General features: G+C 42.2%; 1 protein-coding gene across 1 annotated transcript; it reads right to left on the bottom strand.

Annotated features, from left to right (window-relative positions):
* On the bottom strand, positions 1-2,587 carry LOC104590437 (protein FAF-like, chloroplastic). The gene is made up of 2 exons (XM_010249108.3): positions 2,246-2,587; positions 1-2,051 (listed from the first exon to the last, which is right to left on the bottom strand). Exon 2 carries the CDS (start codon positions 1,996-1,998, stop codon positions 400-402), a length of 1,599 nt encoding a protein of 532 aa, XP_010247410.1. The 5' UTR covers positions 1,999-2,051; positions 2,246-2,587; the 3' UTR covers positions 1-399.
* Between the last annotated feature and the right edge of the window lie 10,928 nt (positions 2,588-13,515).

Raw genomic sequence — 13,515 nt, 5'->3', positions numbered from 1 at the left:
GGAAAAAAAAGCAAGCAAGCAGAGCTCACTAATGGAGATCTATTGGCCTTAGCACCGACAAGCAACCCAACAAAAACTGAAAAACAAAGCAAAAAGGAGAAATCCTCCACTTAATAAAATCTATAAAGCCTGCAGTAGTCGTCAGACAGGACCCTCCACCCAAAGTCATGGATGAAATATTTTGTGCAGCTAATGCCAGGGAAAAGTTGATAGCCTAGATTATTAGGTAAGAAGTATTATCTCTCTTTGATTGATCTTCTCCAAGTGTTCTCCTTTCTTTTTGTTGATTTATTGATGATGGGAATATTGACATGGTATTGACCAGAAGAAAGAAGAGGAGAGAGAAATTAAAGGGAGTAATAATAACTAATAACAATGTGATGAGGTGGGCATGGAGGATTAAGAGGTGGCAATGCAATAGGGCTCCCAGATCAATAGTGACCTTCTGGGCTCTCTGCAACTCGCCAAAACAGGAACCACATAATCTCCCTTGTTACCCTTCATGAGCACCATCTGTGGCTGCTCGTTGGGCTTGTAATTCTTGGACAGAAAGAAGTTGTTGTTTATGTTGGTGCCGATGGGTGATGGTGGTGGTGGAGGTTTTGATAGCGGCTTCATGGTTGCCGTGGCAGCCGGCTTGGTCCGCCAGCAGTAATCGTAAGAGTTAAAAGTGGCCGCTGCTGCTGCCGCCGGGGAAGGTATCAGACGGGCCACCATTGGCTGTGTTGGGAGTGACTGTGGCAGTGGAGATGGCTCCAGCTCCTCCCCAAGATCAACAATCTTGCCTAACTTGTGAGACCATGTTGGGTTTCTATTGGTCAAATCCATGAACTTATTCATGACAAGTGCTGACCTGTGTACGCTTATCACTCCAGATGGCAGCTTCTGAGGGACCTGGCTTACCTTCACCTCCATCACAAGTCCCCTGTCACTCACCTCTTCCTCAGCTCTCTCAGTCTCTTCTTCTTCTTCTTCTTCTCCTTCGTCTTTGTCAATTTCTTCAAACTCTTCTTCATCCTCTTCTTCGCTCAATTCTTGCTCTTCTTCATCGATTATCTCTTCCTCGTCGCTGTAGAAGACGTCGATTGGTGTTCCATGGGCTGTTGTTTTCTTGGCGAAGCTGAGGAGAAGGCGCCCGTCTTGGCGCTCGGCGTGGAAGTAACTCTGAGAAATGACGGGGACGGCCTCGAGGACTAACCGGCCGTCTTTGCGATGAGATCGCATGTAGACGGACGAGCCGTCCCGACGAGAAAGAGAGGGAAGTGGGGGAGGGAACGATCGAGGGGGTGATTTCCTACTAAAAGAACAATTGTAATTTACAGCTCGGAATTCATCTTTATCTACAGTTTGTGATTCCTCAACCTTGGTTCTGTCATCTTCTTGTTCTGTTTCTTGGCTCTCTTCCAAGTCGCCGGACTCTGATGGTGGGTAGGAGGAAAACCCATCAGAACCCGTCTCGGATCCCAGGCTCTCGGTGCAGATTTCCAGACTCTTCTCACTCAACGAGCTGGCAGATCTTTTCACAAGTGGGTGGACATAAGGAGCTGCACCAGACGAGGCTTTCTCAGACTTCTGTGACAGAATTGAGCTCCAGATATCGAATTGCCCCGGCCTCTCGAGGTCCTTCTTCTCCTGTTCGGATTGGATTGAGTTCCAGACATCGAATTGTCCTCCAGCTTGAAGCTCTTGTTTTCTTTCTCGTTCTTCCTCATCATCATCTTCCTCCTCCGACGACGATGAATCAATGATGGATGCAACAGGGAACCTCTCGGAAGATGCAGTCTTCTTCAAATGGGAGAAGCCATGTTGAGCCAACCACGACTTGGAAGACATGTCTGCTGATAGTGTCCTCCTCAACGAAGGGGCCGTCTTGGGTGGTTGGCGGTCAGACCCAAGAATGGATCCAATCCCCTGTCGCTCAGGAACCATGGCCTCTTCCTCCATTCGCACGGCAGCCGACGACGATCGCTCGAGGCCTTTGCCAACCGAAGTCGACATCTCTGGCAGTCCAGTAGAGAACCCAGAGACAGAGGGAGAAAGCTGCCTTCACTCTGCAGGTACGTACACACAGAAATGAGAAAAAGAAATCAACCCAAGAAAGAAAACTAAAATTTTATACTCAGATTCTCAACAAACACAAGCACACCCATCAAAGCTTTCCTGCTGCAATCAGAATGGTGGGAGTGATATGATTTAAATTTTAAACAGGAGAGCTGGAGCTAGCTTTGAAGGAGAAAATGCCTACCTCAAACCAACAACACCACCATCCAACAACACAGAGAGGGACAGAATAAGCTCAAGCTTTGAAGGATTATTGCTCGGTGATTGTGTGCGTGAGAGGGCGATGAAGATGAAGAGGCCGTGGCCGATAACAAACTGAAGGGGGAAGGGAGCTATTTATAGTAGCAGAAAAGCCTTCGGAACCGTGTCCATGGGGTCCACTCGCACCACCACCAAGAAAAGATTAAAGATGATATTTTTTTATTATTAGTATTTAATTTCGAATTTTTGAAGAGAAAGGGGAAAAGGGGTGACGACTGAGGAGATAGAGGAGCCTAAAGACCCCGCTCTCCATCACTTACTAATTAAGCTAGGAGGAGAGAAAGCCAGAAAGGCAGAGAAACAGGGGAATCCCAAATTCCCAAGTCCCAACATGATTGGGCGGCCATGAAGCGGAGGAGAGGGAGAGGGAGAGGGAGAGAGAAGAGAATCGTTGAGATGAAAACCATATAACAATTAAAATATATAAGGCAGGAATAATGGGAATGGAAACAATGGAACACGTCACGTTCAATATTGGAATTGGCATTCTAGCTGGGAAAAGCCCAGTGGGCAATACGTATGTTAAAGCAGTGCCCACGATACGTCCTCCACTCACTCAAAAGGTGATGATGTTGATCAATTTAAAGAGTGCAAGAGAAAGAGAAAGAGAGAGAGTTAAGGGAATATATATATATATATATATATATATATATATATATATAATTTTCTTTAATTAATACAGAGAGAGAATAGAGAGAGAGAGGTAGAGAAAAACCCTTGTAGCACAAGAAAGCAATATCCACTACTTCTTCATTGCTGTGTATCGGCTTCTGTCAGTGCAAGGCCTGTGTGTTCGAACAGCCTTTACAGCATTGCATCCGGGTTTCGAGGAAAACAACAGAAACCCGGATGCGGATGCGTTTGTCTGCTTAGAAAGCAAAACCACCACTAGTTGGTAATGGGCCAAAGCTGGTGAATTAAGCCCATGGATCCACTCCCCACCATGGTTATTAGGTACAATAGCTCCCTTCCCCCCCCCCCACCCACCATGTTTGTTAATAAGATTAGATTGTGTTTTGATAAGGATGGAAATGGACATGGGTGCATTAGGGGGCCATTTTGACAAGTTTCTAGATTCCACAGTTTGGTTCTAAATCCCTAACAAATTTGCTGATTTCAATTCCTTCAATTCTACATTTGCTTTGTTTTTTTCTCTTTTTCTTTTTCTTGTTAAATGGGTATCATTTGAATTCCTAGTGCATAGGAGATTCCAGCTCTATAAAATATTCTTGGTCAGGACCGGCCTAATCATGACCCCCAAGAGTGGTCTAGCATTTTTGTTATAATTTTTTAGTATTTTTCGTTAACCAAGGATATTATTATTATTTTTCCTTTAAATTAATTTACTATTGTTTTTGGGCAAGTATATTTTAAATCTTAACCTTGTTTGGACGTAAAACTTCTATGATAACTTGGGCATAAATTGCTTGTCCCCCACCATTCTCACCCCCTTTCTCTTAAAGTTGCTTTAGCAATGTTTTGGGCCTCAAGTTTGACCTTCTTTTGCCAATATTGGCTAAGCAAACCATCCAATGAAGATAGAATGATGAATAAGTTACAACATTAACATTAACTTGTTGGCTGTAGAAAGCGACTCAAGTGGCTGAACTGAATTACTTACACTTTTTGTCTTAGTGGATAAAGTGGTCATACATTAAAATATTTTTGGGAATATATAGTATAGTGAGTGTGTTTGGTTGGAGGAATTGTTTTGTCAAAACCATAAACATGTTTGATAGAAATATGTTGATGAGACAATTTGAGAAGCAATCTCCTCCAGTCAATTAAAAAAAAAAAATTGTAAGGTACCAACCCACTGGTTGGTAAGGTCTCCTGTTAGTTGCAGCAGAGACTTGGTATCGAATCCTGCTTGCACCTAGATTAAGGGTTATGTCGTTATGGTTGGAGGATGGGTTACCCCCTTTGTGTAACCCTTGGTACCAAAAAAAATTGAAAAAAAAAAAATCAACCCCTGATTTGAGAAGCTATCTCCTAATAGCAACCACCTCAAAAAGCCAAAAACCGTGCATGAAAACCCTCCCAAACGGGTACTAAGTTTTTAAGGAGGCTGTGTGCTTCTGATGCTGAAGTTAGGTAATTACCCTACCCTAGAATATTTTTTATATAAAATTATTTATCTACAAACAGACAAACCTACATGTTATTCAGTTATCGTTTTATTAAGTTTGGTGACGGATATTATAATTTTTTTTCCATGGGAACAAAAGATTCCAATCCAACAGATTTAGCACAGGGTCCATAGGTTTGTGACCCAGGCAATAGAAATTATATTCACTTCTTGTTCCTTTAACAAAGACATTTCAAAGGATTAGAATAATCCTGGTTGTAACGCAGGTTAGCAACAACAAAGGGGGAAGCTTCATGGACATATATACTGGGCATAGGTCGCTAGCAGCTCCTTATCAAGACCGCATATCCTAGGTTTCCAAGTTTGCTTTGCACATTTTAGGAAAATTACTGGATGCTCAGTTAATATCAAGGCCCATCCCTGGAATTCACTTTTTCTCCTTTTTTAATGCTCCTTTTTGACGGTGGATAATAATGCCACGTTACTCATATTATGATGAGAAATATTAAGATTCTCTCTAATATGGGCGACATGGGGCTTTGTTACTTGTTAGCACGGCCAAAAGGAGCTCAAGTATATATATATTTGGTTTTCTGGTCCCCTCAGGAGTCAGGAGTCAGGACCAGTTTTACAAACTTGGAGACTAACACATCAATCCTATCTTGAGGACCGTGCCTTGTTAGCCTAAGAAAGATCCCATACTTAAAATCAGCTTTTATTAAGGTTGTGTATGGTTTTGTTTTTTCAAATCAAAATCAATGTTATAACATTGGTATTGCACAGTATGACCTCAGGTTTCATAGTTTATTAATTAACACTTATTATGAAAAAAATTGCAATTATTTTATGTCACGTGGTATGCTTTTGCTGATTATCCCTTGAACATCGGTAAAATCATATACATTCCAATCATTGATGTAGCAATTAAGGTTTTAAGTATAGATACGTCTGATATGTTCGTAGGGGCGTATTAGTAGTATTGATACCTTTTTATTTTTTATTATTATTTTTTTTTCAAATCGGATTCAGGGGGCTGGTTTAAGATTCCTCCACCCCTGAATCGGTCAAAACCCCAATACACCTTATGTAGGGGCATATCGGATTGTTCCCTATACGTGCTGATTTTTTGAGTCTTGGTAGTATTTTTTTTTTTGAAGAAGGAAAATTTTATGATGCCGAAAAAAGTATGCATGATATCAGAATGATTTTGACCAATCAAATCCCCCGTGAATTTTAACAAAAATCCACCTAATTAGTTATTACTTTTATGATGCCAGTTGATTCGTAATAAGTTTTGGGGATACGCAGACTGCACTCCACCTTAGAAATCTGAAATTACATCCCCTCCTACTGTGCTAATAGCCCTCTTATCAACCGCATCCTGGCCGTGGATTTGACATCAATCCACGGTCATCATTCATCCCACCTGTATGATAGACCTAAGATTTCTAAGGATGGATTAAACAGTAAAAATCCCATAGTTTTTCTGGTATTATGTTTTTTTCCAGCATAATAGTCAAACCTACAAATGTAGTGTTGGACAACATGGTTAGTTCTGTTTATGAAAACCCAAAAAAAAAAAAAAAAAAAACTGCCACATTAGCAAAATTACATTGTTTTTACTGACATAATAGTTGTTTTACTTTTATAAATAAAATCAATCATGTTGTCAATCACCCCCAAAATCATACACGTCATACTTATCTTGAGGATGATGACCAAGCCTTGTTACCTCAAGAAGTGAGATCAACATTTTTCACCAATGTGTATGATTCTGCTTTTTTTTTTTCAAAACAAAAACAATTGCCACATCATAAAAAATATATTGATTTTGATGATGTGGCAGTTGTTTTTATCTTTTGAAAACAAAACTAATCATCTTTCCCAATCCCCCTTTAAAGTGGAATTCTTGATTTTGTTTTAACACCATTAAGACATCAGCATAATCATGCACAATCCAATTTCAATTGCGGATGTGACAATTGCTTTTGTTCTGAAAAAACAAAATCATACACATTGCCAAACACTACGTGGGTTCACATCACTCGATCAAATCCTATTTTCAACATTCCAGTGACAAATTGCCAATGATTTTCTATTGCAAACAATAATTTAGATAATAAAGATAAATCTGAAAAATAAAATTCCTCGTAGACTTAGGGGATCGATGTTTGTCAGTATGTATGATTTTGCTTTTCAAATTAAAATAAAAATAATCACTATATCAACAAAAATAAAATCAAAGATATTGACAACACCCCAAGAAAATCCGAATTCAAGTGTGGAAAATTGGAAAGATTATTAAATGATGCTGCAAATTAAGACAATAGTCCCTGGTTAAAGAAAGGGATGGAATTCCAGGCAGGCTTCTTATGGCGTCGGGATCTGCTATGAACACAAGTGTACAAAATGGGCTATGGAGAAAATTATGAGCTAACACATCAGTGTTCTGTAGGCATGCCTTACCTGCAGGGAACATTGACTGTTCACTACATAATCTGTTTAGCATCCCATACCTTATTCATACGGAACTCTGGTGTGTTCAGTAGTATGTAGCCCATTTTACATGTTAGTGTTTGCAGCAGCATATCCCGTCGCTCCTGTTTGTAGGGTTTTTTACATGGGTGGTCACATTAGGGAGTGTTTGCTAATGAATGCAAATGGTTTTGTTTTGAAAACAAAAAATAATATAAATTTGCTTGTGTGGCTGTTGATTTTGCTTTAAATACCACTTGAATTACAAATGAAAATATTCACATTGACAAATAGCCCTTAATTACACAAGGACCGGTGTCAAGTGGATCCTAATACCAATGCAATAAGAGATTTAAAATGGATGCATAAGAAACACTAAACCTATATTTGGTTTAAAGGAAAAATATGTACAAACCTTGTATAGGTTTGTGAGTATGTGGAATTGGAATCTGAGTATGTGGTCAGCACCACTGCACGAGGATGTAAAAAAGGCTCTAATCCAATCAATCAATCAATCAATCAATATTGGAGTCTAAAGAGGACACCCATGTTGGTACTCCTCACGAGGATTCCAATTCCAGACCAACTGCTTTCCGAGACCCATTTTTTATAAATGACAAAACAGTGGATAAAAACAGAAAAGAATTACTGATGACAAGAGACAGATTGAGAAGGAGAGAGACAATATAATACGTAGAAAAAAAAGGAGACCAGGCGTTATGGAAAGAGAGCATATGGTTCTGTCTATCATCTTTTTGACAAGTCTCCAATTCCTCTCTCTCTCCTAAGTACTAGAGAGAGAGAGGGAGGAGAGAGACCGCTCAGACACCCTGACCCTCTTTCTCTCTCCTTCCATTATAACTATAAAAGAATCTTCAGCCACACGCACAACCTGCATTATGTACGTCGCTGCATCCATTGCAACTGTTTCTGTTATCTTTGTACTATTTTGGTATCATACCTTACCGGCATCATAGATATTCTCTTTATAAATTCAATATAAATATTTTTCTTTGGGACAAATGGGCTGCAATCCACCTTACAAATCTGAATTTCAGCCCACTCCTAATCTATTAATAGCCCCTTTTATAAATCGCATCCTATTTATAAATTTGGTATCAATCTACGACTAGGATTTAATCCATTCCTAGAAATCTTAATTCCACCCTAAGGGTGGATTGAATTATAAAAACCCTTTGTTGTTTTTCTAACCTAGTCAACGGATAGGGTGTAAATTGGATATCCAATTTGAATATTTATATTGCATGAGGGCCGAAGTTTTTAAGCCGAATTTATTTAAATTTTAATAAAATCCCAACCCGTGTTTGGCTAAGTTGTACCCCTATTTAAGGGGGTGTTTGATAATTCCCAAATAGATGATGAAAGTGGAATGCATTAAATGATTTTAAAATTAAAATGGATAAATTTTAAGGGCATATTCAGCATGATAGCTTTTGTGGGAGTAAAATAATCACTCCAACGCCCATGTTTCCTTAGTTCTTTTAGGTAAGTAGGTAGGTTTAGAGTTGAAATAATACAAAAAATTAAAATATTGTAATAATTCGAATCTTTTCGGCATTCCACTTTCAACTCCATTTCAACAGTTATCAAAAGCCATCTAAGTCCGACCATAACTAACACCGACCGGTGTCAACTTCATATTTTCTTTAATAGATAATCCCCCGTCAATCTAACGTCAAAAAATAATCATTTATTTATTTACTTTTACTACAATTGGTCAAGATATGTTAATTTATTTAAGTAAAAATTATACCTTTTTCTCCTTTCCATATTATTCTTTTGTAAAGCTTTTTGGACTAAGGACGTCAGCAGCATCACCATTTCTCTCTTTTTCCAAAATTCTTTTAATTTCTTTTTGGTTGAAATTCAAAGGAGAAAAGAGAGGCAAAGAAAAGGTGATGAAGCAAAAGAAAGAAAGAAGGAAAAAGAGATATTCTCTTCCATTAAATTCAGCTTGCTTTCTGCTTAAGCCTCTCATTAAATTGGGCTCTTGTTATTATATAGCATTTTAGCCCAATTGGAAAGAGCGTGGACTTAAGCTCCGTTATTAGAGTTTAGAGAATAGAGATAGCCATGAATAATATTGTTTCTTAGGCTAACCTAAAGAATTGATAGGATAGAGTAAGGGTCGGAGGTCTGAATTCTTCACCTTTGGCTTCAATTCCATTTGACATTAATCCAATGATTTAAAGTGCCGCCCCACATGAAAGATATCCTTTATTCAATCGCGGCGCATTTCTTTATACAAAGTGACGTTTGGTCGACATTTTGTCTCCATGGTCAGTGCTAAAAAAAATATTGTTACTCCACTTAGAATTAGGACAAATTTAGGGTCTTCTTGGGGTTGCGCTAGAAACTGTCACTAGCTTGTTGATAAGGTATTTGACTGGTCGTAGCGCTATCCGAGACTTGAGATCAAATCTCACCTTAACCCAGAAGAAGGGTTTTTAGGGTTTTAATTAAATAACGAATGAATGAATAAGGTCGCATTAATTCAAAATGGAGACATGGGCCACAGCAAAACCATTGGAAGACCAACATTGATGGCATATATATCAAGTTGAAGTGGTTCCATTGATGATTAAAGACCAACCTCCTAAGGGCTGTTCCCTAAGCTGTTTGGAGATTTTTGATTAGTCTTAGGCATCCTTAGAAAGGTACTTTTGTCATCATACATGAAGTGTATGGTTATAATCAGAACGCATTTGCAAACTCATTCAGGGGTCCCTCACATGAAGTGGAGCATTTAATCAGTGGATTGGAGCCCACTTGATAACAGTTTTTTTTTTTTCGGAAGAATGAGAATTCATTAGCTAGAGCAAAAATGAAGACAAACAAACAAATAAAGTACATAAACTGCTGTCCTTTTAATGCATAATAAAATGGTTAGGTATTTAGTAATCAATCAGCATGCTATTCAGCCATTAGTGAACTGAGATGAGATGAACATTCAGCTAAGATGGTTCAACTGCTTTAAGGCGCTTTGGATAAACTATCTAAAGAGGCTGACGTGAACAGCCCGAAAAATGATCGATAGTCGATTTGGGCTCTCTGAATTTTCTCACAAAACATCGCGTAGAGGCTTTTTGCATAGGACCCACCTCGATTTCATCCCTTCTGATCTAGTGCGATCAAGCTGTTCCTTACTGGGGTGATCTGCCTTTCAGGCAGACGATGGACTAAGTTGATCTGCAAGAAAAGAATCAGAGAACCCGGGGTTGTTAGTCCGGCGAGGTCGCTCCGATGCTTAAGTTAGTAGACAGTTGCGAGGTAGAAAGCTTTAGAGTGTAGAGAGCTAGAGAGCAGAATAATGACGTGTACCTTGAACCTCCGGGGTGGAGCCTTTATATAGTCGAGTCCTCGCGGGTTTCGCGGATCGGTTCCGGGATCTTCGTCAAGATAGGATTCGTTTCCGTGTTAGTTGGAAGACAACGCAGCCAACCGACAAGGTTCATCAATTCTGCCCAAATCGGTCGGGGAGATAATGCTAGCTGTTACGCGGCGTGATCCCATGAGGCCCGGGATCCGTTGGAGGGGTTTTCGGGATCACCACGTAGTGGCATGTCGGTATCCCCGAGCTGATGTCTTTAAGTCCCAAACTGGGTTGGATGCCGAAGTGCCTTGGCATCGAGGGGTTCTTGTTGCGATCTGGTACCGAGGCGATCTCGTCCCGAGGTGGCCTTGTCCTGAGGTCACTTTAACCCGGGGTGGTTGGGTACCTGAGCTCGATTTGCAGCAGACTGGTCATGATAAGTTGAGTTGTCATCTCTTGGTCAGGTCGTGTCCACGTGTCTCCTCTTTACTAGGTCGGGCCAAATCACCCTTCATCAATTGCCCCCCACTCCCCGAGCCAGGGGTCCCGATCTAGTGCGGGGAGTTCATGATGAGACAAGTGGATTTGACTCGAGGTCCGAGCAACTTGTCGGACGAATCGCTGGTCGGACCTGTTCGGCTATTCGGCTCAACAAGGAATAACCCAGGTCACGTCTGGTTTACGCGCGGACGTCACGCGATCTACAAACTCCGCGGACGTAAAAAAATACGCTAAACCGATTTCAATCTCGAGGGTCGCACAACCGGTTTTCCTAGGAGCCGTTGGATTGCTTCGATCTCGATCGTTGATTTTCGGACATACCGGCTATAAAGAGGGGGCCAAGGACTCATTTGCTTCGCCACAAATTCGCAAATCTTCATTCTGAGGTCGCGTTCAAGCTTCTTAGCTCAGTTTCTCTAGTCCGGTGTCTTCTTTCAGTTTGGTCTCTCCTTGGTGAGTCTTCCCTAGCTCTCCTTTCTGATTCATTTGTCATTTCCATGTCTAGTTTTACCTTTGATAGTCTCCTACATGGGAGAAATGAATCCGCTGGGGCCGAGGTGGGTACCTCGACTCAAGTCGTAGATCGCCTTATCGAAGAAGCTACTTCGGGTCAAGAAGTGGTCCGCAGTCCTCTTGAGGTGGATTCACCTCGGGAGGCGCGATAGGCCTCCGGTGGTTTGGTGTCCACCTCGCATCGAGGTTGACAACCAATAACTTTGGCACATCGACGATGACAGCGGGCAGGCTCTAGGCCTTAGTAGCTCGGTATAAGCTTCCGAGTGATCTTGTCTATAGTCTTCTGATAAGTACCTTTCCCTGGGAGCACGGTCACGACGAGATCGTGATCTTCGAGGTGCAGCTCGCAACTGGTCTTCGTCTTCCACTTCACCCCTTGATCATCGAAGTCATTAAACATTTTAACATTACCATAGATCAGTTGCACCCGAACTCCATCCGCAACATAGTAGGAACCATCTCACTCTTCCACGACTATAACCTGCCCCTTGATCTTGACATTTTTTCTTCTATCCTTCCAATAAAAAAGAACTCCTCCTGTGCTCTACACGAGCACAGACAGACTTACTACTTGTCCCCACGTCCGGGCTACAAGCTCTTACACAAACTCCCAAACAAGGTCCCGACCTGGAAAAGGGGCAACTTTTTGGTCCGTAACACTGAGGGGTGGCCTTTCCCGACTCACTGGAGGGCGGCCATCCAAGATCCTGGTGTTAGGCTGGACTTGAAGACAAGGGAAGCGCTCCAGTCCTGGGTGGAGCTTGGTCTCAAGTTCGCGGACTACAAGACCGAAGACAAGCTCGTGCAGGCCGGTCTGAGTCTTGGTAGGTCATCACTTTTGTGTTGCCTTTGTTTTATTTGGATATTGTTTCTGACGTTTTGCTTTTGTTACAACAACTATGAAACTTCCTACGAACGAGCTCCTTGGAAGGATGAAGGGGAAGAATTAATGGGCTGTTAAAAGGCATCGCATTGAGTCTCCGCAGGCTGCCGTCCCTAAGCCCGAGCGGCTCTCCACTGCGCAACCTCCAGTGATCGATCTGGTCGAGGAGGAACCAGGAAGTGTCTCCCTGCCCCGCGCGCCCGAGGAGGCAACATCTTCGAAGCCCGCCCCTGCAGCTGCCACTTCTTTGGGTAGCGAGGGGGCAATTCGGAGCATCTTGACTCCGAAGTACACCCTTCTCAAGAGCAAGAGCGCGGTATACGCCGAGGAGGACTCCAACTGGGCCGAGTAGTCGATCGCTCAGCTCGGAGCTCGAGCGGCTACTCATTGTATGGTGGTAAGTTGTCTTTACTTCTTCAATTCTGTACTTGAGAATTTTTCTTGTGCTAACTTTTATTCTTCTGTTGGCAGGTGAACTCCGTTGTGCACGCTCTGACGTACCAGTCCAAACTGCACCTGAAGTGAGCTATTGCAGCTGAGTCCTCGTCTCGCCCGGCTCACACCGAGTTAAACCTGGCCCGCAGCGAGAATAACCAGCTAAAGAAGGATGAGCAGGCTCAGAAAGAACTAATCACTCTATTGATGACTGAGGAGGAGCTCGCGAGGCAGAAGGCTGCGTTACAGCGGGAGGTAGAGAATCTTGAGGCCCTCGTGAAGGAGCGGACTGAGATACTCCTTCAGGCAGTGGAGGAGGCCAAGACTAAGGCCGTCGAGGAGTATAAGATCTCGGAGGAGTTCCACAGAGAGCTGATCGAGGCGGGGACGGAAGGCTACCGTAAGGGCTTCAAGCTTAGCTGATGGCTGACCCGACGTGAATTTCCGCAGCTCGATCTAAGCACCATCACCACCTCAAGAGTCATAGATGAAATGGCTGTCGAAGCTTTCAAGGACCCAGACTTCGAGGTGGAGAGTGAAGGCGAGCTGTTTGGTGACACCGAAGAGGCCGGTGCTGTCGAAAGGGTTGACCCTCCTACTGAAGCCTTGGGCAAGGGTGAAGAGCACCCAGACAAGTGGATCTTCCATATTGTATACCCCAGGCCTGCGAGCTCGGTCTATAGTAGAAAATCTTTTTTTTTTTTTTTTTTTTTTTTTGTGGCGAACTCCTCATTTTAATGAAATACACTTGTCTTTTTGTCAAAAATGTTCCAAGTGCAAATAACTCCCTAACTGGCGAACTAACCAAATAGGTATAGGTTACCCCGAACCATCGAGCTACCGAGCAGGACTACCAATTGGGGTAACTTCGCATGATGTACGCCGAGGTGCGTAGACATGGTAGGGGATATACCCGACCTGTCTGCGCACGGGCTGCTTAGTAATGTTAGTTTTCCCTTA

This window comes from Nelumbo nucifera, chromosome 6 (assembly GCF_055504915.1).
Source record: "Nelumbo nucifera cultivar China Antique chromosome 6, China Antique-T2T, whole genome shotgun sequence".
NCBI classification, from domain to species: domain Eukaryota; kingdom Viridiplantae; phylum Streptophyta; class Magnoliopsida; order Proteales; family Nelumbonaceae; genus Nelumbo; species Nelumbo nucifera.
The sequence above is the reverse complement of the archived record's forward strand: the minus strand, read 5'-3'. Positions and strand labels throughout refer to the sequence as shown.

Bases quoted from the DNA above. Each gene is read 5' to 3' on its own strand.
- LOC104590437 (XM_010249108.3), bottom strand. From the start codon at position 1,998: ATGTCGACTTCGGTTGGCAAAGGCCTCGAGCGATCGTCGTCGGCTGCC.